The sequence below is a fragment of the Dermacentor silvarum genome, chromosome 1 (genome assembly GCF_013339745.2).
Source record: "Dermacentor silvarum isolate Dsil-2018 chromosome 1, BIME_Dsil_1.4, whole genome shotgun sequence".
Taxonomy (NCBI): Eukaryota; Metazoa; Arthropoda; class Arachnida; order Ixodida; family Ixodidae; genus Dermacentor; species Dermacentor silvarum.
In genome coordinates this window covers 137,022,787-137,047,792 of record NC_051154.1, presented here as the reverse complement: position 1 = coordinate 137,047,792, position 25,006 = coordinate 137,022,787, and the positions used below count along the sequence as shown (strand labels likewise).

General features: G+C 43.1%; 1 protein-coding gene across 1 annotated transcript in view; it reads left to right on the top strand.

Moving 5' to 3' along the window:
* LOC119436086 (protein FAN) overlaps window positions 1-25,006 on the top strand; it is a 136,980-nt gene that overhangs the window by 40,484 nt on the left and 71,490 nt on the right. Inside the window, exons 11-19 of the mRNA XM_037702829.2 lie at window positions 2,594-2,702; window positions 3,106-3,199; window positions 3,513-3,595; window positions 8,229-8,308; window positions 13,591-13,681; window positions 17,855-17,918; window positions 18,024-18,132; window positions 23,651-23,720; window positions 23,834-23,965. Of these exons, the coding sequence (XP_037558757.1) occupies window positions 2,594-2,702; window positions 3,106-3,199; window positions 3,513-3,595; window positions 8,229-8,308; window positions 13,591-13,681; window positions 17,855-17,918; window positions 18,024-18,132; window positions 23,651-23,720; window positions 23,834-23,965 (832 nt within the window). The remainder of the gene's footprint in view (window positions 1-2,593; window positions 2,703-3,105; window positions 3,200-3,512; window positions 3,596-8,228; window positions 8,309-13,590; window positions 13,682-17,854; window positions 17,919-18,023; window positions 18,133-23,650; window positions 23,721-23,833; window positions 23,966-25,006) is intronic.

Here is a 25,006-nt window from a genome sequence, read left to right as displayed (position 1 = left end):
ACGGTGGCGAACAACCGGCGCTCGTGCTATCGGGCATGTAACGTTGCTGGCGCATGAATAGCTCTGTTCATATTTTTCGCCCGGCGCACCAAGCCGCACCAGCCACACATCCCAGCATTCCTCAAGAGGTGTGGGTAGAATGATGTAATGGTGGGAGCGCTCGAAAGCACGTCTGTCGCTGCGGCTCTCTGCGCACGCGGGCGTGCGCGCTCAGAATAAACGCCCCCCCCCCCCCTTCGAGCCTTGCGCGCGACGGAAGACAGCGCGCTTCCTTCTCGCTTTCCTCCGTTGATTGCAGTGTGAGATTGTGACGCGATCACCGGCTCACCCTCGCACGCTTTCAGTTGCACATACAGCATGCGGCGACGATTTTATTGCCCTTGGACTTTATACGGAACCTCACGGCGACAGCTACGGCAGCTAGAAAGGCGGCTGGAGTGTCCATATAATTGCTATCGCAATAAAATTGTTGTTTTGGTTATAGTGCGGTACGGCTTATAATGCGGATATTCGCGACTCCGGTGACTTGCGTTACAAGCGGTCTACACTGTACAAGATACTCAAAGAGTATCCTATGACATTAACTTAAGATAGATGTATCTTTGATACTGCCCAACCGTGTTTCATAGGAGCACCTGCTTTCCGAAATATTTTTTTGTATTGATTAGCCCTTAAAGATTATGCTGATACCAAACATGCTTGATAAACTAACTGGAAATCTACAATATGCATGTGTGGCTTGTGTTTTGTGTTAGTGTATATCGGCCGCATCTGATTATCTTGCAGTCAACGATGAGGTGGGAATAAGCAGCAACAAAATGTAATTCCCACTTTGTGAAAATGGTACAGGTGGATACAAGGATAAAATTTTTAATATATGAAATGTCATTGCTATTGAGTTTTTTCAAACATTCTCTCCCACATTGACTTAAAACTAATTAATGAATTTATACTGACGTTGTTGTATGTGGTGAAGTGTAGAACGATATTGGTAAAGGCTAATGATTGGCAAGTACATATGCTATAAAAGAAAGGAAACGGGCTGCATATTTTTGTATATGTGTATATTTTTTTTATGCTGTAACTCAACTGCTCTTTTTCATTTTGGGAGGTGTCTCTTGCATTGTGCTCACATCTATCCTCTTCAAATTGTCATATTTCCTTGTCTTCAAGTCATGCAAGACGGGTGCAAATACTTGCTTGCTTCTCATTTTATTGATTCTCTGATACAGTTGGTAAATGTGAATGTCCACTTAGCTCTTCAAAGGTACTGTACTCTTTCCAAAGCTTAAGCCTTGGAAAGATTTCATGCTCAAGCATGAAATCAGCAAAAAACTGCTTCTAATTTCAATGCACATAAATAATTGGGGATGAGAAGTTGAAATTTTATCGCTACAGCTACATACGTGATTTCTTTCAACAGATTCATTGTGATCGACTCAAAAAACAGTTCACTGCTATAACAGATTCTTGGCAGCTTTTGTACTGATGAATACATGAATAATGTACTGTTGGCGTAAAATGGTTGTGGTGTAGGAATTGGGAAAAAAAGGTAAAACTGAATATTTCAGTAGCCCTGACATGCATCCTTGGTCAATATAATGTAGTAATTCCTTTCACTCGATTCGGTTCCTTTCTTATCACTCGTCGCCCACGGCTGGCCAATACTGGTGATAATATAAGTGGTGTGCCGTTCAGACCACTGACAAAGCAAAGCACAAAAAAAAAAAAAAGAATTGTAATAGAATCGTTACATTATCCCGGCTTTGTAACTCGGATATGTAGTCTGCACTAATGTGTATCGCCGACAACATAGTGTTATACTATTTTACTGCGTAGGAATTTGTTTCTCACGGCACCCATGCTCTGTTAGCATATGGGGCTGATGTTACATCACCGTAAAAATTCTCATATAGTACCAGGACTTTTCCAATTATTAGCGTCCAAATTTCCGCGTCATTATTATATCTGTATTCAGGACAAAATTTCAGCCAGATATCAGGCTCAAAGTTTTGGTTTCGTTATTGCTGCATGGCTACCATCATTCTCATCGTCCTTGACCATACAGGAGATGCCATCTAGAGACGGCATGGGTTTGGCTGTCATAACAGGAAAACATAGCAAGCGAATGTGCACCTTGGCAGCGCTTGAGCTAGCGTGCTAACTACGTGAAATGCATGCTATCAGGAAATTGCATTTTTTCTCTGCAGTGCAGCAGCAAATTCCAGGACTGCAAAACCACTACTCGGCTGCCTTCAAGAGGAAGGTGATTTTAGCTGCAGAGAATGTCGGCAACTGTGCTGCTGGGAGGCATTTCAGCGTTTTCATGAGAGTTTAGCTCACTCATGTTATATGCAGATTAAACTTTTTTCTTTATTTTTTTTTCTTTTCGGTATCCCCAAGTCTTGCCTCTTACTATATGCAGGTTTTTACAGTACACTTGAAATGTGCACAGTAAAACAGTGTGGTGTTTTGAGACAATTATGCTCCTATGAAATCCATGTAAAGGTTCTGAATATGGGCACTGAATTAAGTTAATTCTTGTATGTTGTTTTTGAAATTGGTAAGTGATTCATCGTTGATTAATTTTTAGGGCCTTGAGCTTTATTGCTCGGATAGCTCTGTGCTGAAGCACCTGTTCCTTTCCTTCAAGACACAGCAGGAGCGAGATGAACTCTACAAGCAACTTTTGAATCAAGAAGGTAAACTCCTCTTTGGTTATGGCTCACCACACTATTTCAGATATACTGCTGACATTATTTTAGAAAAAATAAAGGTAATGTTACAGATGCAGCTTGTGCAAGGGGCACTTTACATGGAGCATTACAATAAGAAGGCAGTTAAGTGCTCTTTTATGCTTCCTGGCAGTTTCATATACAGCCCTTGATTCTCCTGCTGCTCTCAGCAGTGAGCAAAGCCATTATGTCGATAGTTGTAGAAATTAATGGCTGTATTCTGAACTGTATAAATTGGGATAGGTGTTGATATACTCATAATACTAAAGCTACTTTGCTAGAAAAATAATTATAAGAATGAACAAATTTGATGTGGTCATATTGCTATTAATGGTGCTGTGATCTTTTTTTATTTTGTTTTGTTTTGCAGCATTAAATCTTGAAGACTCTGGTCAAGAGAACATGACATTGCTTTGGCAGAATGGTGTCATTTCTAATTATGACTACTTGCTTTACATCAACAGGTGTGTTCTGTTGAAGTAGAATTTCTGTAATACTTGTTTACTTTCTCTGCTTTTGTGTGCATCTTTTATTGAGGCACAAGCTGTAAAGACATTTTTATCACAATTTGTTTGCACATGTAACCTTGCATAACATGTGCTTAACTGAAGCTATATTGCAGTTTTGGACTTAATACATTGTGCTGCTCTTATTAGCTTGTTGTACATGATAAAATATTGTTATAAATTTAACCTCTATTTGATGCTTGTATGCTTTTCAGTGATTTTGCGCATATTCCTTGCAATAGTATAACCTATTCTACACCCTTGATTACAGTTTGGCTGATCGCAGTTTTAATGACCTCACACAGTATCCAGTGTTCCCATGGGTAATAGGGGACTACAAGAGCAATACTTTAGGTATGGTGTCAATTCAGTTTATTGTTTTTTTTTTTCTTTTTTCTTTGAGCAATAACCACAAAATATAAAGTTAGTGTGCATTGAAGTTTGCGAAGTTATGCTCTTTTTGGTTGTGATGAGCTGCTTGGTCAATGTGGAGGTGTCTATGTGCATATTTTATTACATTTGCGTATTGATGACGGGTGAACTTTCGTATTTTCACCAAGCTCTACAATTTTTAATGTTTAATAGCCATTTTGTGACAAAAAATTAGCATGCTAGCGTTCAGTTTGCAGGAAGTGCACACATTTAGCCTGCTTTCCTTCATGTTACCAAAACCAGTGTACTCATTGAATCAGAATCAGTAAAAATAAAAAAGTAACCATGCTTGGAATTTTGTAATGTTGTAATTAATGTAATTGATAGAATGTATTGCATAAAATATGTCAGCAGCCACTCCCAATTCTTGCAAATAAGAAGAAAAAAGAGATGTGCTAGTGCTTGCTCTGATATTTTATGTCTATATCATTTGAAGCTTCTATGCACTCAGTAGTCATCAGTGTTACGAAACTAATAGTCAAGATATATTAGTAGTATTATTCTTAAATGAATACAATATATGCTGTCTTTACGCTGAACACTCAAGTGGAAACTTGCATATGTAATATATTGAGTGCCTGCTGGGCTTTGGTGAACTAACACTTGTTGCTTTTTCAGTAGCTGCATTTACACGAATATGACAATGGCCCATCGCATTGCCTTTCCCACACATTGCATAAATGTAAAGGTAATGTGCTAGGAAGCACATGCAGCGATGACGTTAAGAGGACGTTTACTCAACTATGTTACTTTCAGAGAAGGGTGGCAGATTGGCCTAATTGGTATTTCATTAATTTTGTTGCAATTGCATATGGCGCAAAGCAATAAAGCAGGACTACAACAGACAAGGACGAAAGGCACGGCAGGTCTGGGATGGACACAGAAAAGCTCAAAATTCATTTGATAATGTACGTCAGCACGTTCTTGTTATAAAAGGAAAAGCATCTCGCCTCTTGCAAAGCATGCCTGTATGCACAATGCTTTTTTTTTGTTTAATAAAGTGTAGAGAACAAAGTAAAGAAGAGATCGCCAAACACATCTCTCTGTTTTTTTTTATGTGGTTTCTTTTAAAAGTATAAATAATGCCTGCCAATGAGGATTTGCATAAATGAGTTCGTCACATGACTTGCGAGCAGCTCTGTGACATAAATGTTGCTGTGAGTGATCTTGCTTCTTAAAATATCTTTTGTGTCCAAAGAGACCATTGCACATGTTAATTATTTGCAAAAACACAGATGTCTCTTTTGTTTTCCTCTTTCAAAACAACACCCAATTTTTATCCCCCCCTGCCCCTCCCGCCGCCCTTCTCTCACCATGAATTTAAAATAAATACAAAGCCTGCAAATGAAGGACCCTTGGTATACTTTGTTGCTGACACATGTTGCTGCTGATGCATAGCTAGAATAATCCTGCTTATGAGAGGGCACACAGTTGTGACATCATCATTATCATCATCATCGTTTGCACAACAAAGGTTGTGAGAATTCTGCAGAATTAGACGGAAGATTTATGAATAGAAAACTCGGTAATAGTCGCAAGCAAATATACTCATGAAAAGGAACTTTTTATTTTTCTGCACATAAATGATCGCACTCTGTCTTGGTACAGTACTTCTGGTGAACACATGTTAGTAGAGAACTGGAACGTCAGTCTAATCCTGGGCTTATTCTCTGGTAGCTGTCTGCAGCTACTGCTGATGGTGCGAGGCAGATTTCTCCCATATGGTTTCAGAATGCGGCTGCTTATTACATACAGTGTACAGGCGTCTTGAAAAGTTGCAGGCCACTGCATGTGTGATTGAGGGAGCTGCGTGGCGGTGTAACGCTGGCAGTGCCAGCACTGCAAAGCTTCAGAGGGCAAGGGCCGTTGTCATCATTTACAAGTTTGAAATGCTGAGGATGCAATGAAACCTGCAATGGGCAGGCTTATGGCCTGAAGTCGGCTTTGGTTGTGTGAGCAGTGGGGCAGCAGCTTTTTAAAAGTGTTGTAAATAGACAATCATGAGGGCCATTGTCTTGGTTTAAAACAATATTTCGGCAGCAGTGCTCAAGAAAAATGATGCAAGAACACAGAAGTGAACACTACGAGCATTCACTAACTCCTGAATGTTTATTGCTCAAAATCTGACAATATAGACAGGCAGAGCATTACAGAGCTATAAAAAGAAAATATTTTGTCGAACCTTGAGCAATAAACATTCACTTGTTAGTATAGTGCTTGTGGCTTTCTTGTGATCTTGTGTCAATTGGTTTTTTACACATTGCTGTCCAAATATTTCAAGCCATTTGGCTCATCAACTCCTGCTTGAGGAATAAGTGAAGGGAAAAAGACAAGCTCTTTGGCTGTGAGGTCAAAATTTTATCTAGTTAGCCTTCAAATGGCCACTTACAATACTTATAAGCTTGGTGTAAACATATCTTCAGTGTGAAAGGACACTGCCTTTTACAGATTCCTTCCTGCAACATTTTTTTTTTCCAGACCATAATGTAATCTGGAAATAACAAATTAAGAAGCTGTGCTTCACCACCTTTAAGGTAGTTCCTGACATTTTGTCTGTTGCAGCGCTCGGCAAGTTGCCCATCCCCACATATCAGAGAAGTGCCTCTTCACTGCCCATTACAAGTTGTCATGCTGTAGTTTCACTTCTTTTTTTCCATGCAGGTAGTTTTCATTATATGGCCAGCAGGTTTTAGGTGTGCAACTTGCAACACTTACTTCCTCTGCTGTGTCCTTTTATTTTAGTTTCATTAATGTGCTCATCTGAGACATTTGAAGGAGTGTGAACAGTTCACATTTGTTACTGGTTTATGTCTGTTCGTGACATGAAAAATGGTGTGGATTTCGCACGACAGAACAAAAAAAAAAAGAAGCCTTATTTTCAATAGAATGGCATGTTCTTTTGCTGTATATTATGGTGTAATATTTAGCTTAGATCTTTAAGGCAGCACATTATGTATCTATTGGTCTGGTTTATTTACAGTGTTTAAAAATGTTAGTAGGCTCCTTTACTTTAAAAAAAAATTGAATTGATGGCACCTCCCTGTGGTAATGTCACAGTCCTTTCGATAGTTTTTTTTCACTGGTCATAAAATATCTGTGGGGGAACCTTATTGGGCCACCCAACAGCGCAGAGTTGTTAACCTTTTATGGACGAGTGTTGCCTACAGGCAACATACCAGAAATGTTTTGGTTTTTTCCTTGCTGAGTTTCTGTATTGAGTATGAAGTTTCTGGCTAAATATCTTCGACAACACTGAATGACAGGCAGCAAGTGCCATTTGTTGATATAGAGCAGGAACGAAGGATGAGAAGTTGGCATGCGCCTTACATTTTAAAGAAAATCAGTCAGGGGAGACAGAGCGATCCAACACCTCCACCTGTAGTGGTTTCACATACATGATGCAAAGCAAATGAAATGCACACCTATTGTTCACATATGAGGAGAGCTGTCTCTACAAATTTCAAATGAAGCCATAGATGGCTTTGGGGGAAGCCCACTTCCAGTTTCCTGGCTAGTTTTTCCTCCCTATTGCTAAAAAAGTTTCCGCAAAATATTTTTTCTCTTCACTGATTATGCTTATTCTCGATGTGCTTTGCACATTTAGATAGAAAACACTTTACGGGTATTTATATGTCTCGTCCATAAAGGGTTAAGAGGGCACTAGCCATCAGCCAGAGTAGTCTGACTTGTGCACATATTCACACAAAGCTGTGATGTTTATACTTCCTACTGCAGTGTTAAAAAAGACAGCACAAGAATCAGCGCATTCAATTAATGAGCTTGAATGACATGGCTCTTTAAATTCAAGACTGCTAGAAGCACATTGAATGCTGAGCTCTCACTTTAGTTACAATTTATAGTGACTAAAGTGTCTCATCACAAGAATTTGTCCTTTCTTCAGTAACTGTGTCTGGTAAAGGCAGGGCTAAGTTATACATATGTTTGGAAGCTACTAAGGGTAATCAAATTGAAATATCCATATTTAGTGTGTTTCAGGTTATTCTGTATTTAAATAGTTGTGCCATTTGTGATTGTTAATTGAATGCACCATGTCTTGTGCTGTCTTCTGTAAAACTGCAGTAAGAAACCTTAGACAGCTTGCATAAATTTGGGTGCATATTAGCCTCCTCTGGTCTGTAGCTGTTGCCCTCTAAATGACATTGCACTGCATTGCAGAGACATTCTGTGGCACATGAAGCTGTCCTATGGAAGTTGTGTGACTTAAAAAAAAGGCTATCAAAGAGATGTGGTATTACAATTTAGTCGTATATTTACTCTTTGTGTACTTTCATTTTTCCCTGGTCTCTTGAAAAGTGTATCAGTGGTGCTCTGAAGTAGCACAAAAAACAGCCTATTATTTCTTCCTTCATTTCTTTCCGTTTTTCTCTGTAAAGTAGTTTTATGGTGCATGCATGTTTAGAAAGGGTGTTATAGTGTTAGATGATCCAGTAGCCTGTATGCAAAGCAGTGGTGGTATTTGCTTGCTAATCATGCTGTTAATCAAGCTATTTAGTAGCAAATCTGTGCAGCTGTAGGGTTCTTGGGTGTTTTTCAGACTTGAGCAATAGTGCAAGCTACAGAGACCTGTCCCAGCCATTAGGTGCATTGTCTGAAAAACGTCTCAAGAAATTAAAGGCAAGTCTTCTGACAACACTGCTGATCCACATTACTCTATCAAAATTTTGTTGTATATTGAGCAATTTTCAGTTTGTAAAACTGTTCTGAAAAAGCAGGAAAAATTTTGTGTTTTGCCCATATTGAACAGAAATAAACTTTCTTTGATACAGCACTTAGGATACACAGAATTGATTTGAATTATCCAACACTGTAACTAAAAAAAGTGTTTAACAATCATGGACACCTTTTTTGGAACTTTTAAACATGGTCAAACTGAAAGGCAGCCCTAAATAACCTATGTCAAAGTAATGGAAGTTGTGTATCTAACATTCATATACTGTCAAGCCTTCTTGACATTGGAACATATATTTAAAACAGCTCTCCTGAACAGTTTAGTCCAACAGCAACTGGTCTGTACATTTGGTTGGTGGAGGAGGTAGTGCCGTCATAGCCGTGGACAACCCACTGCGACAGTTCTGAAAATTATTTTGTGCTGTTTTAGATGACATCAACTTGAATTATTTTCAGCTTGCCACTGATATATTGTCATAGATAAAAAAGTTGTGGGTGCTGTATTTATTGTGAATGGGGATTGTTGATGAGAACGCTAAAGAATTTACACTTACCTGTTGTAGTGCATTACCTTTGCAAATCACAATTTTTGGGGAAATGCGTCCCCCCAGGATCATATTGCTTTATTGCATATTTAAATTCTTTAGAGGGATTTATTGCGAGAAAAAAACAAGCAAATAATTTTTTAGGTGAGAAAAACAGGACAGATTTTCTTAATGTGTGCAGGTTTATATATTGTTTATTGTTAAATACATGAATAAACAAGAATAGCTCATTTTTTGTAAAAGATAATAGTTACACAACTTATTTTCATGCTTTAAATAGGTTTGACACAACTAGGGCCCGTATTTTGAAACATTCCATTTCACTTTCTATATTTATCACGTGTTGCACCGAGGATAAAATCCCAGCAAAGATGGTGGTGTGGCGGCCTCCGATCCACATCCGAATTAATGACCAAGTGGCAGAAGAATGAAAAATTATGTGTATTGTTAGGGAGTGCGGCCCTAGGGATGCATGGCCATAGCGAAAGGGAGGCATGCCATGCGAGCGCCCACAAGCAAGTTCAGCGGTGTGCACCTCTTGGGGGAAAAAAACCCCAAAAAAAACGAAGGAAGTGAGAAATTTGCAGTAACTAATTGTTTGATCGCTAGACTAGTTCTCATGCGCTTCGCAAGAAGAGATGCATGCATGTCAGTATTCCCAAATTGGAAGCGCCTGCCTGTAAATGAAGAAATCACATGCACCTATGGGAGAGCCATGTGGACGACCATCTCGCAGTAGTACTTATAAGAAACGAGGTAAAAATGAGCTTTCCCGATGGCCGTAACTGGATATGGCACATGCGAGAATGCTGATTATAAAGTGCATAACTGCAGGCATGACCATGTGGCAGTAAGCTAGGCGTAGCGCGAATACTCTGAAACTGCCTCGGTGGCAGACACCATAGAATGAAACAGAAAATCAGTTTTGGTGGAAGCCAAGGTGCAGCTGCACAATAAGAACTTTTTTTAGAAGTCACGGAAGGTTGCAGCAGCTCCGTAGTGACATTAGGCGGTGCTTCGCTCCGAAAAGGCATGTTAGTTCTGTTGCCACCGGGCACATACGGCCGTCACCATTTGGGATTTCTTTCCATCGCCATACATGTACAGCGGTGACCCTAAAAGGGTTAAATAAGGTAGACAGAAGCGGAGTTCCAATGATTGCATCACAGTTTAGCAGGATGGGTGTGCTTAAAGTTATGTTGATGCTGCTGAATGAGCTTTCACAGTTGATGCTATATATGCTAAAGGAGACAGGAGACCACCCATTGTTGCTAGTTCACTGGTGGGTAATTTTGGTAAAATTGTTCCTTTAGATAGGGACGTTCTTGTTGCACGCTTGCTTCATCATCCCAAAATTCCAAATACAGTAGCTTGGCTTCATAAAAATTTGAGCTTATTGAACTTATTTTTCTCTGTGTGTGTAGCTGGGTTCAGTCATACAGTGTTTGTGAGCAGGATACCTGCCATAGGCCAAATTGTGTGGTTTGCTGCTTCAGTTGTTTGATACTTAGCAATACCTGCCAGCTAGTATAAACTACTTTGTTGCACACTGTCGTATTGACATTACAGGAAGGGCTGCAATTGACAAAAAGTCTGTTTGCTGTGCACAAGCATTTTAGCATTGCGCACTTGGCCACGTACTGTTTCTGTGTAAAGAAAATTTGTGTGCATTCATTGGCCATGTGCTGCAGAGGTGTGATAAACGTCAGCAACTGTGTCTGCCACTCTTCATGACAAGAGGGCATGCAGAACCAGAGCCCACTGCATAATGACAGTCTAAGGATCAAGTTAAATAGTGATGACATAACTTTATTGTTTACTACAGTCAAATGGTTTATCATCTAGTTTGCTATACCACAAGCTTCTAGTGTCACATGAATGCTCAAACTTGCTAAGGCATATGTGTAGCACGACAAGCACTGTTATGTCCTGAATGGCAGAGGTGTCAGACAAGTCTGTATTTTGAAGCAAAGATGTAGCTGTCATTAGTACTAGGACAGTATGATTTATGGGGTTTTAGGCATTAGGTTGACCATACTTTACTTTTTTTTTATGTGAACAGTAAAGCTTTGCACTGGTCACTGTTTATAACTGTTAATTGTGCTAAAATTATCATTAATGAATTTTAGCCTGATGTGCATCATGTATTGTGCATCAATGTGTGTGTGTTTTCACATTATATATCCGTGCATTGCTCACTTGTATCAGAGCATGATGCAAGAATATTGCTCCAATCTCAAACTGCACCATGCAAGTCATGATGCAGTTTGGTAATGCAAGTATTTTACCCTTGCTGCTTCTGATTGTGGGGGAGCCTCTTAGTTCTTTAGTGCGGGGAGTTTTTTAGGAGTACTGTGGAGTTCTCCTCAATATCGTAGGGATTATCTAAATGTATCCACAAATCAGGAGCTCATATTTACTATTCACAGTAATTAAGTTCGCTGGAGTCAGATGATCTTTAATTATATAAAGAGTATAGCGTGACTTTTAGGCTTGCATAACAAAATTAGGAAACTGTAATAGCTTGCTTTTGAAGCTAGAGTTTGTGATGTGTTATTTTAATGCTTTTCTTACTGCACTGCATCTGCCATTAAAGAAGTATACTAAACACTGAGAAAATGTAACTCTTATATAACTGTTAGTTATGCCAGCAAGCATTCAGGCATCTAAGTCTGTCATGAAACTCAAGAGGTAACGTTAATCTTTTACAGCAATAGCTGTTATGGGCTTACTCCCGTAGTGGTTTTGATGTCCGCCAGTGTCTGTTGTTGGAATCCCAGGGTGCTTTGGCAGAATTTTATAAAGAAAAAAAGACTCGGTGCCCCGCGAGGATTCAAATGGCCATTCGACAATTCTACCTACTGCCGATGCTGTAGCGAAGCATACTTCTGCTGGACAATACTGGGCCTGGCTACTTGAGCACTCATTAAAATTATTGGCTGACACTATGCTCTGCAGCTTATTCATAAACCAACACCAAGGTGAAGCAATATAAATGAGTCCAGTGGCAAGACGCAAACGGCAGGGTAGGAAAGAGGAGAAAAAAAATTGCGTAGCTTGCACTGGAGGCACAATGCTAAAGAGACAGCAGAGCTGATGGGCACCTACCTAGTCCTGGCTTTTGGGCTAGGCTAAACACTACCAAGTCATCCCCAGCATTTCCCGGAATTTATTGATTGATTATCGATTAGCTATTGATTGGCTATCAATTGGCTATCGCAATACAATATCGCAGGCCACGTATTTGGGCTAGGCTGAGCACTACCAAGCCATTCCCAGCATTTTCCGGAATTTATTGATTATTGATTGATTATCGATTAGCTATCGATTGGATATTGATGACTGTCTAAGCTTAAGTAGTCTCAACCATGCTTAGCTAGACTTAGCCAGGCTCAGCTTCGCTAGTTCACAGGGGTATGTGCCATTGTGCTGGGACCCTTTCTGCACTGCCGCCAGGATCGGCCCACATTTTCTGTTTGCGATCGACACATTACGCCCGGCTTAAACAGCTCTGCTGTTAAAAAGGAGTTGTGTCTTTCTGCTGCATCTCCAGCATGTGCCACCTCCACAAATGAAGAAGACTTGGAATAAAGGCATCACTGACTAACGTTTTCTTCTTCTCCCTACCCTTTGTTGTCCTTTATACTATGCCTTGTACTATATTCCATTGCATTTTTTGTTAATGGCAATATGTTTTAGCTACTGCCTTATCACAATTGCTAGGGCCTAGTCAAGCAGCTTAAACCAACTTTTTGCTCAGGCATCCATTTTTGCACTGTACTTTAGAATAAATAAAGTGATCTGAAAATTTGAGTTTGATGATGGCAACAAAATGAACAAGGGAGTGTCATGATAGATAGACAGATAGATCAGAAATACTATCAGTAGAATTAGGCTACCATATTAGAATTAGGCTACCAAATATGGGTGCCTTCTATTGGTATGAATGAGAAGCTTCATAAACACAGAGCACGATATTGTCATCTTGTAGTGACGGTGAAGAATGAGAAATATTGTCAATAATTTGAGTTAAAACTGTAACTGTTTATTGGGTGAACTTGTTTTCAGAAAGACTAAGAATACTCAAAGCCACGGCAGCGAGCATGGTTGTCGGTCGTCGAATCTTGTCTCGCTGATCAAGTCTGCTCGCTTTTTATGCATGTATCACGGTACGTTCCAGAGTAGTCGCTAGTGCTCGCATACATTGGAGAATGTACAACACTATTCGGGTCGTACGCACAATCTCATTAGACGACTTTTTCGCTATAGAATTGGCAACAACATTCAGGCAATTTTGGTTACAGTAGGTGTCTTGCACTGAGTGATAAATGGATAATAGTGATCTGGTGAAAAACGGTCACAGGCAAAAAAGCAGAACAAAGTAGGCATGGCAATATGAATGTACCTCTTGAGTTCTTAGCTATGGTCAGGCCACTGGTGTGCTTTGGAAACATGTTGAAGCATGAATGTAGCAGTTAGTTCGATGTCTGTATCTGTATAAACAACTTGTGCTGAAATGGGTCAAGAGCATACCTTTGCAACCTTGCATTTGTACTATGTTTTCTTGATGTAGAGAAAGCACTGTGATGTGTGTTACACTTCCATAGGCCTATATTTTTGTCAGACATTAAAAAAAAATTATTTCTGGATTATACAAGTCTTAAAAGCGTGTTTACTATGTAGGATCGCTATGCTGAAATGGCTGAACCCAAGTTCCTGTATGGATCCCACTATTCTACTCCTGGCTTTGTGCTCTACTACTTAGTGCGCAAAAGTAAGTGTGCTAATCTTGTGTAAGTAGGCTCTTTGTTAATGTGAGATGTACAATGTGTCTACTCTGAATATGGCTGCTACACTTTTCTATTGGCTTATAGTGTTACCATGCGGTATGTATTAGTGTAGCTCTTGGCTCCCTTGATAATAGTGTTCCTGATGACACAGGGCTTTCCAATTTATTTGCAAATGTTTGGTGACCCTTGAATTTACAATCAGTATGGGGTCTGACATCCCCTTTCAGTGCCACTTAAAGAGGTCCTGAACCACCTCTTAGGATTGATGAAAAAAACACATTCCAAGGATAGCATACGCTACTGTGAACGTCTCAGCCAAATTTTGCAGTCGTGCAGCGTGTGGAGCTCAAAAGAGGAGCACGAAGTGACCTTTTCTTCAGAGACCCTCTTTTCAAACAGAGGCCTTCTCCTCACCTGTATCGGGACTGCCAGCAGTTGCCCCTTGACATCAAGGGGAAGATTCCCATAGAACACTGCCATTGGCCGATATTTGACATCAATCAAGGAGGGTGTGTGGATCACTGCACTTCTTCCTGCTTTAACTGTGTATAATAGCTGATTTAGTGAATGAAACTGGGTGAGGTAAGCAAAAATCTGCGTTTCGAATTTCGATAAAAGTTCTGTACTTCCGGAAGAAGCTGACTATCGTATGCTCACGCTCAGCTGTGCCCGCCCAGCTGCGCCCGCCCACATGGGAATGTAACTTTATCAGTGCCGTAGCCATTGGGTCTCGCTAACTTCGATTAGTTTTGAACACTCAACTGGCCTCGAACTGCATGGAACTTAAGCCAAGATCACATGTGTACGCTTGCCAGCACTCGTTCACTCCTGGCCAGACGCCGTGGCAGAGATTGCTTGATAGCACTTCAAAATGTGCAATTTAGATGTGGCTACTATCCCTCAGTCAAGCTGGTGCATGACAAAGCTGGTCCACAGCATGTAGCATGGCCAGACTGGAGTGCAAACATGCACTATAGCCCTGTCCTGCATGTAGCTGCATCTGCTGCGCATGGCCTCCAATCTTGGAGGCTATGTGCTGCGTGGCTACCACGGAGCACTAGATAACGTGGCTGCCACAGAGTGTCATGACGAACCCTCTCACCGATGAAATGCTCCAAGAACTGCGTGCTCTGATTGGTCTCTGTGGACGACAGGTGCGTGAACATGATAGAGATCAGTGGCCTGAGCGTCCATCTTGCGTCGAGAGAGCGCCACACATGCCTTAACCGGAAGTAGGTTAAAAAAAAAAAGGAGCCCAACTTCTGGGCAGGGCCTTGCCTCCTTGCCATCCCCCCTGTGTAGCTTCCAGCATGCTAGTGAAGACAAAAGGAGTGAGAAAACGGCACATCAGTGCAATAACTACCTCTAACTCTGCTTATACTTGAAAGATTCAAAAAATTATTGCTGTAGGAGATTTGTAAAGAGACGTCCTTTAATTGGTATTTACACTAGGGACATTTTCGCGGGGGATATGGTTAGAGTCTATTGATGTCAGCCGCTGCGAAAAGTTTCCTGTAGACGTCCCCCGCTCACACGGGCAAAGCAACTAAGGAGGGATATCAGTGTCAGCAGACTACCCTGGCAGCTTCTACTTTCGACACCACTCTTCATTTCTTCAAATTCACCTTGTTGTACGCTTTATATGTAGTGTCCCAAAGGCATGAGAATCATTCAACCAGAGAAAAAAAAAATTAATGAAGTGGCATCGTCACTTAATTTGGCCATCACAGTGGCACACGTGCAACACACCTTCGCAAATGTGACAGGGCTGCCAACCACAACAACAAAGCATTTGCGATACAGTTGCTGGCCTCTGGAGCAGCAACTTGGTGAAGGTTCCCAGACACCAGGACGAAGTTCCGCTGCCTTCCCCGCCAAGTGGGGATTGTTTGTTTTGTACGGTCAGAAGGTCCCCTCTCTCCGGGGATACGCGGCAGTGGCATGCTATCTCACAAAACTGACGTCATTGTCACGTGATGCGCACTCCCTGCACCAACAGCCGGAATTCCTTCCTCGGGTGAATGCCCCTTTAACCCTTTCAGACGCCAATGAATTATGTTAATTGAAAACTTACTTTCTCCACAATTCTTGCATATTCAAAGTCATAAATAGCATACAGCCTGCAGAATAGATTAATAATTTTCAATTCTTTAGCAAGTTTTGTCAAGTTTACAGAATATGGACTCCACGCAAAAACTCACTATAGAACATTACATATAAGAACTGCAACTATTTCATGTCTAGCAGGCTTGAAAAGCACCTATCCAGCCTATTGAAAATTGTGCCTGGTGCAACACACTGAAAAAACCATGAAAGGAGTGAACCCACTACACACAACGACATATGCGTACCGAGCAAGTACACACAACCGTCTACCTTCCCACTTGTTTTACTAAAACATTTTGAGCCTGTTATTCAAACTTGCAATGCGATTGCAATCAGAATAGTTTCAAGATGCATGAGACACATTTTAAATATCATTACTTTCATCAATGCTCTTGCTGTTGACGCACTTTCTTGTCGTACACAGCTGTGTACACAGCGTCTTAAAGGGTTAATATTGAGGTCATTCGATGATTGGTTTGAAAAGTGTTTCAGAGCCCCTTTCATTCTGCCATTTAAAAATTTAATTTCAACACAATAATTGCATCATCAGCATCATTAAAAACTTCTGGCTGCAGAACATGTTCAGAATTTGAATTTTGGTGTTTGTTGCTGTGCCGACAAATGTGGACTCCACACTTGAACTCTCAAAAATGCTTCAAATACGGAAGCACAATCAACTGTTTTGCATGCAGTGTACTTGAAAATTGCCCAGCTACTTGAGAAATTTACCCTATGTAAATGATTACTGTGGATAAAGAAAGGAAAGAAAGAAGTTAAAAGGCAATTCAACCTCTAGTTGAAGTTGATCAAAGACAATGTCTTCCTGAGTGATTTGAGGGTGAGAATTGGGTATAGTCACTGCGCACGGCACTCTATCGAGTCACTCTTTGTGTGAGGGAGTTTGGAGTACCGTTGGACAACATTTTTTTTTTACTGCTCTACCTTCGAGAGCGGCCCACATACCCACAAGAACAGCCCATGAAGAAGACTAGAAATAAATGATACGGAAAAGTGGGGGTAACTCACTAAGAAAGACATTGTCTTTAAATAGAAACAGGAAGAAGAGAACCCACAATCTGATCATGTATTGGTGTTTTGGACAAATGTGCAGACATCTGTGTTCCAGCTTTTTTCTCTAGCACACTTTGAGCATATTAATCAGCTTTGTACCGTTGGTATTTAGCCCTATCAGAAGTGTCTTATGACATGCAACATCTTTTAAACATTATTAGTATTTTCTCTAGTGCTTCTGATTTGGAGGCATTATCCTGGTATGCACTATGGCACAATCAGCGGCTAAAAGAGAGAAACATATCCACCTGTGATGAGCCTGTCTTATTTATAGTGTACGACCACATGGTACTTAAAAATGAGTGAGTATTGTGATTAGTAAATTAAGTGTGAACTTGTTATCATGAAATCATTTAATAGTGCAAGGTGAGACTGCAGCATGATGCCATATTAGTAGTGTATATTAAATATAAACTATAGCAGTGAGTAATGAAACAGCTTCTGCAGTATCATGGAACTTCGGAGATCTTTTTTTGTCTTGGTTCTGCCACCTTATGAGCATTGGAACAGCATGCAACTACCAGTAATGATTAACTCCATTAATCATTTCGATCGGTCCGGTTGAACCTTGTACCTATAAAGATCACGCGTCAAGGAATCGACCAGAGCCGGGTCATTCACCGAAGGTACCTATATTTGAAAAATCGAATATTCGAGAAAGGCGAATTAATCGAACATTCACAATTCGATTTGAAATCAAATATTCGAGTATTCGCACCTCTACAAATGTCCTAATCTTGGAGCCTTCCAATATGGCGTCTCTCACAGCTCGTGTGTAGCTTTGGGACATTAAACACTCATCAATCAGTCGTATTATAAAATGAAACTTTATGGCATCTAGTTGTAAAACATGTCTCTAAATATGTGTTTAGTTAAAAAAAAGTAATGACGAATTTATTTTGTAAAGCCTTTAACCTGTTGCATGTGTGTATATTATTTCCTGCTCTCGGGTTAACTGGGATTTTCTTGCCTTGTTTCAGTGCCACAGTATATGCTATGCCTGCAGAATGGCCGCTTTGACCACCCAGACAGAATGTTCAATAGGTTCGTTTTACAGCTTGCTTTAGAAGTTTTATACTCTTCTTTGCATGGGGTTGTGTGTGTGTAGCCTTTGACGGTGACGATGCATACTTTTTCTTTTGTTTAAAGTATTGCTGACACATGGAGAAATGTAACCACAGATGCGGCAGATTTTAAGGAACTTATTCCGGAATTTTATGACCCCACTTGCAATGGCGATTTTTTGGTCAACTCGCTGGTGAGTATCTGAGTTATTCCTGTGCTAAATGACCCTATGACTGCGCACAATATTCTCTAACTTAATTTCAAGCTAACATTATTTGTAGTAAATATAAGTTGCTTTTTGTTATACTGCCACTAAAAAGCTCTTGGATGGGTTATTTCTTACATTTACCACTACTGTAATTTTTAAAGGTAAGTACTAAAAAAAAAATTAAATATTTAACTTGTAAAATCAGTTCTATACATAACAGGAAGGGGGGGGGTGCAAATGTTATAATTGAAAACAAACGAAATAAAAATACAGTCAATGACCGATTTTCCGGATGCCCAATTTTTCGGACATGCCCGATAATGCGGACGTCATTGCGGCACCGCCACGTACCCCATAGAGTCAATGTAAAAAAAACGTCTGAAATTTCGGACGCAAAAAACCCTAGCCGTGCGAATTTCCGGACATTTTGCCATGACCGCAGGGCCGAAATGCCATTAATTGTAGCCACCAATGCCGCCATTTCGATTATCTCGCCTCCTTGAACCGGCGCTCTCGCATGCAGATCCGCTGGCAGCCGTAGCCACCACCGCGGCAACGCTAGGCCTAACTACTTCGACGTTCGCTACCAAGCTTCTTTCTGTACGAAGCTGTGTTTTTTATTTAAACAATTCGCCGCTGTTAGCAATGGAGCCGACTCTGCCTTTGTAATCCTCGCAAATGTCTTGGAAGCTCAGAAAGCACGCCGCGTTGCATAATGCCGGTTTCTGAAAGTCAGCTTCACCTCAATACAGCAGTGTTACGCAATGAAGCATACACCAAGTATTGCGGTGAAGCATACCAGTAGTGGGAAGGGGAAATTGTCATGGGACACGGTATGTATTCTTTATGTATGTGTGCACCCACCGTCTCCTATCACAGTACGAGCTACGATACGCCTAATAAGTGTACTGGCAGGCCTTCAGAGCTGTTTCGGACATGCCTGTGGCGATTTGAGTCCTTGGGGACAGTAAAAGGCATGCATTCATTTTTTCGGACTGCCCGATTTTTCGGACGTTCTCGCGACCCCTAGGGACCCAGGGAGTCCGAAAAATTGGACGTTGACTTATAGGGTCTGGGGTAGGGGAAGAGGCTTAGGGTCCACAGTAGCAGCTCTGGCTTGAATGGGTGCCTCTTGAGGTGTAATTGTGGGCTTCAAGCCCTGCTATCATAATTCAGCACCAGAATTTAAAGCTTTCTTTTTGTAGTTGGCCAACCCCTCTGGGCATATCCACTGGTCTAGTGAGGTTGGCGTTAGGCAACGTTAAATGTCGTTGCATTTTCCAGGCCGTCGTGATGGCCTAGCTTCATCTTAGAAGCATATGGATCTACAGTTAAACCTGGATATAACTAAATTGACAAATTCCCGAAAAACTTCGTTAAAAAAAGAGGATTTCGTTATATGCAGGTTCGGCACGAAAATTCGAAAAAGACACGCCTACTGTATTTACTCGATTCAAACGTGCCCTCGATTGTAACGCGCACCCATTTTTCGTTTTCGTCAAAGCACTCATCCTTGGAATGTCACACCAGGTACTGGATGCGTGGACGCGTGTCGTTTCGCACAAGCGCGAGGCATTGGAAATGAAGAGCGAGCGTTATGATGACGTCGTAGCGTCGTATAGTGTTACAGTGGAACCCCGCTGTTACGTTCCCAGGTGCTGCGTTATCCCGGCTGTTACGTCGTTTTCGGCTGGTCCCGGAACAGCTCCCATAGAAACCAATGCATTGGTAACCCTGCTGTTGCATCGCATCTGTGGGACCGTTCCCGCATCATACGTTGCGAACTGCCACCCCGCGCCGGCCCGAGCGGCCATTTTGACTTTTCATGTCGCTTGGCTTGGTGGCTTGACGATGGCATTGGCCGCCCAAAGTGCCAGGGGTGACAATTATGATATATTTTCAGTTTCTGCCAGCAAAAGTATGGCCCTTGAGATCCATATTTGCTATCTAAAGATGGTGTCTATGATGCTTTGTGGCCCTAAAATTGGTTTTGGCTCATAGATGTTCCGTATAAAGTCCAAGGGCAGTCGCCGTGCGCCGTATGCTGTATGTGCAAGTGAAAACGTGCGAGGGGAGCCGACGCGGCATCTAAATCTCGCGCGCGCAAGAAAGAAAAGCAGGGAGGAAGTGCGCCTTCTTCCGTTGCGCTCGAGGCACCGGCGAGGGGGCGAGGGATAGCGGGCGGCGTTGTACTGTACTCTGGCATCAACTGCGTACTGCGCAGCGGGTCGCGCGGGCCGTATCTTGAAAGTGATCTGCATTGGGGCAGAGTCTAGGCAGTGTAAGTGCGTCGGCGGCTCATAGCTTTGTGCGTGCTGTGTGTTCTCGGCGCTCAGTTTACGTTAAAGCGATAGACAACAGCACGAAGGTCACTTCGCTCTCTTCTGCAGCGGCGCTTCCACACGCCGCCAGCGCTTGACAGCATGTCCGCGCTCATCGAGTGTGATGTGTCACAGCGTCTGCCAGCACGTCGGCAACATCAACTGGAAAAGGAGAGTGCCGGCTTGGCAGCTAGGCCAGCTGCAGCAAGCAGCAGGATCAGGTTTAAATGAGGGGAGGGGTAAGGTCACGCCCGCGGCGGCAAGATCGCCGGGTCGAGGAATGCAGGCCCGCCTCGCACACGCTCGCACGCACGCACATGTGCGCTCGCTTCGCATTCCGTTGTGATGAAGAAGGTGCTTCCGGTTGCTGCTCGCGCAAAAATGACAAAATTTGGGGCGAAATCTCTTGGTTGTTGGCGGGGAAAATTCGTTATTTCAAGGGTGTCTCCCGCTGCCTCTTAGTTACATAGAGGTCTCAAATACAGTTAAACCTGCTTATAACGAACCTCCATATAACGAATTCCTGGATATAACGAAGTTTTTCGATTCCCCGCCGTTACTCCATAGAAGCACATGTATTTGAGACCTCTACATAACGAAGTGGCAGCGGGACCCCCTGGATGTAACGAATTTTCCCCACCTAGAGATTTCGCCCCAAATTTTGTCATTTTGGTGCGAGCAGCAACCGGAAGCACCTTCTCCGCCGCGATGGAATGCGAAGCGAGCGCACGTGTGCGTGCAGTGCGTGTGCGAGGCGGCCCTGCATCCCTCGACCCGGCGATCTTGCCGCCGCGGGCGTGACCTTTCCCCCTCCCTTCATTCAAATCTGATCCTGCCGCTTGCTGCAGCTGGCCTAGCCCGCCAAGCCGGCACTCTCTCCTTTTCCAGCTGATGTTGCCGACGCGTTGGTACACGCTGTGGCACATCAGACTCGATGAGCGCGGACACGTGCTGTCAAACGCTGGCGGCGTGTGGAAGCGCCGCCGGAGAAGCGAGCGAAGTGGCCTTCGTGCTGTTGTCTATCGCTTCAACGCAAACTGAGCGCCGAGAACACACAGCACACAGAAAGCTACGAGCCGCCGACGCACCTACACTGCTATAGACTCTGCCCCAACGCAGATCGCTTTCAAGATACGGCCTGCACGACCGCGCGCCGCCCCGCTATCCCTCTTTCCTCGCTCCCTCGCCGGTGCCTCGAGCGCAACGGAAGAAGGCGCGCTTCCTCCCTGCTTTTCTTGCGCGCGCGAGATTTAGACGCGGTCGTCGGCTCCCCTCGCACGTTTTCCCTCGCACATACAGCATATGGCGCGCGGCGACTGCGTTATCGCCCTTGGACTTTAGGGTACGGCCACGCTAGCGGCAAAAACACGCAGCAAAAACGCGCGTCAGAAACGCGCGGCAAAAGCGGCAGGAATCGGGGGTCTTGCGGCGTGCCGCGCGAAATGGTTTCTGCGGCAAATGCCGCGTGCCGCGAGATGAACCAATCAAGAGCGACGAGGGTGACGTCTCGGAGCCATCACAACCGGAACGCCGCCGGTCCACGCCGGGTTTTCAATCGACGATCGTCGTCTCTCGCATGAAACAACATGCGCTCGCAGTGTTGCTCGCCTGTTCGGAGAGCGCGGGAGATCTTATCGCGCTGCTGCGCGGCGAGACGCGCGTGCCACGGTGGCCTTGCGGCAAGGCGCTGACGTGCGGCAAGTTGCCGCTCACTGCATGACGCGCACGTTTTTTGCCGCTAGCGTGGCCGTACCCTTATATACGGAATATCTATGAGCCAAAACCAATTTTAGGGCCAGAGCGCGTCATGGACACCATCATTATATAGCAAATACGGATCTCAAGGGCCATACTTTTGCTGGCGGAAACCGAAAATACGTCATATTTGTCGCCCCCGGCACTTTGGGCGGCCAATGCCATCGTCAAGCCACCAAGCCAAGCGACATGAAAAGTCAAAATGGCCGCTCGGGCCAGCGTGGGGTGGCAGTTTGCAACGTATGATGCGGGAACGGTCCCACAGTTGCGACGCAACAGCGGGGTTACCAATGCATTGAGTTCTAAGGGAGCTGTGCCGGGACCGGTCGAAAACGACGTAACAGCCGGGAAAATGCAGCCGCCGGGATCTTAACAGCGAGGTTCTACTGTAACACTATACGACGCTACGACGCCATCGTGACGCTCGCTCCTCGTTTCCGATGCCTCGCGCTTGTGCGAAACGACACGCGTCCACGCATCCGGTACCTGGTGTGACATTCCGAGGATGAGTGCTTCGATGAAAACGGAAAACAGGTGCGCGTTACAATTGAGGGCGCGTTAGAATCGAGTACATACGGTAAACGTTTATTTTTCTAATTTTCGTGCCGAACCTGCATATAACGAAATCCTCTTTATAAAGAAGTTTTTCGGGAATTTGTCAATTTCGTTATATCCAGGTTTAACTGTACATGTGCTTCTATGGAGTAACGGCGGGGAATAGAAAAACTTCGTTGTATCCAGGAATTCATTATATGGAGGTTCGTTATAAGCAGGTTTAACTTATTTGAATTCTGCAGCTTGGTGGCCACTTAGTACACATTAATTTGAGTTGAAACCTTTGTCTTTGTTTTGGTTTTATCCTTTTCCACTCAAGTTAATGGTAAAACTATGGTAAAACAACTGCTATGAATGAAATTAAATGGCCTGACTGTTTTACAATGGCCACCTAGGGCCACCATACTGTTTAGTTGCATCTGCAGATGCTTTCGCTTTGCATTCTTCTTGCAAGCTCATTGTAGGTTGGTGATTACCCGCTGTGGTGACTTAGTGGCTACGGCGTTTCGTCGCTGAACACGAGGTCGCAGGGTCAATTCCCCGGCCACGGCAGCCACATTCTGGTGGAGGCAGAATGTAAAAGCGCTCGTGTGCCATGCTTTGGGTGCATCATAAAGAACGCCTGTTGGTCAAAATTAATTCAGAGCTCTCCACTATGGTGTCCCTCATAACCCACTGTGCAATTTCGGCACATTAAACTCCATACTTTAGATTAGTGATTCAGCAGGGCTACAATAATGTGTACAATTTTGGAAATGCTGTGTCTGATACAAGATCTGGTCAGGTTTGTAAATATTTTTGAATAAACAGCAATGTATTACAGCAGCATTAATTCTTACTGTTGTGTATTGTTCTTCTTTGGTGTGCTTTAGAACTTGGACTTTGGAAAACGCCAAAACGGCTCTGCTGTCGGTGATGTTGAATTGCCACCATGGGCTGAAGGTACTCTTGTTCTATCTAATAGGCTGCCTTTCCTGCTTTCTTTTTTTTTTTTTTTTTTTTTGTTCATGGGCACTTTGAGCTTACAGAACACTGTATTTTTTTATTTTTTCCAGGCCCTGCACATTTTATTCGCACCTGCAGGGAGGCTCTTGAGGCACCTTTTGTTTCGGAAAACCTTCATGCCTGGATTGACCTAATTTTTGGCTACAAACAGTCTGGAGAAGAGGCAGTGCTAGCTGACAATGGTGTCTTTTTTTTTTTCTTCCATTCTCGGTGTTCATAGAATGGTGTCTGAGGAACTCATAGCATTTCAAGGAAATCTGTGCTGTCATTGGTCTAAATACATATGGCTTATGTAGGTAGCATTGTTATTGTGTCCAGCTTTTTCGACACATAATAAGGTAATGCTTTTGACCGTGTTGAATATATTCTCATTATGTGGAACTAGTATGTGTCACAAGGCATCACTGAAAAGTGCTTTGTTTTGGTCATTAAAGTAGTGAGAAAACATATGCACTCAGTTTTGAGAACTACAGTAGAGTGCGAGAGTTCTGTAGTTGGCAGTCATTGCGCAAGGGCATCTTAGAAGGTTGAGGTGAAGAAATTATCCTTGCTGGCTATGTCGAGCATAATGTTTTTATTGCGATAGCAATTATATGGACACTCCAAGCGGATTTCTGCCATCGCCGTGAGATTCCGTGTGAAGTCCAAGGGCGTGATAGCATGAGAGGGACGCGCGCTTTCATGGGGAGCGAATGCATGGCGGAGAGCAAACGCGCCTTCTTCCATTGAGCGAAAGGCTGTGGGGGGAGGGAAGGGGGGCGACATTGTGCTGCGGTGCCAAATGCGCATCTTGGGACCGGGCGCAAGGGGAACTGAAATCTCACAGGCAAAAGGAGGAAAGCAGGAAGGCAGCGTGGGAGGGGCTTCTGCTCTGCGAGCAACTGCATACTTTGAGCGGCGGCAGCCGGTCACGCGCACTGCAACACTGCTCCTACCTTTGTATACGCTGTGCTTTCGCCGCTCAGTTTCCCTTGAAGCGATAGACCGTACGAACCTTCGCTCGCTGCTTCTGGCGCGCTTGCTCACGCCAGCGGTTTGACAGCGGTTGTGTGCGGTCATCGGGTGTGATCTATTCATGTTTGCTTGTGCATGCTGACCCTTGTTGTTAATTCAGTAGTAAGTGAATGTGTCCAAGTTTATACAGCCGATAAAACTACTGTCCTTACTCTGTATAGCTTGCTACTAATTTACTATCTCAATTGATGCTTCACCTTTCGGGCAAA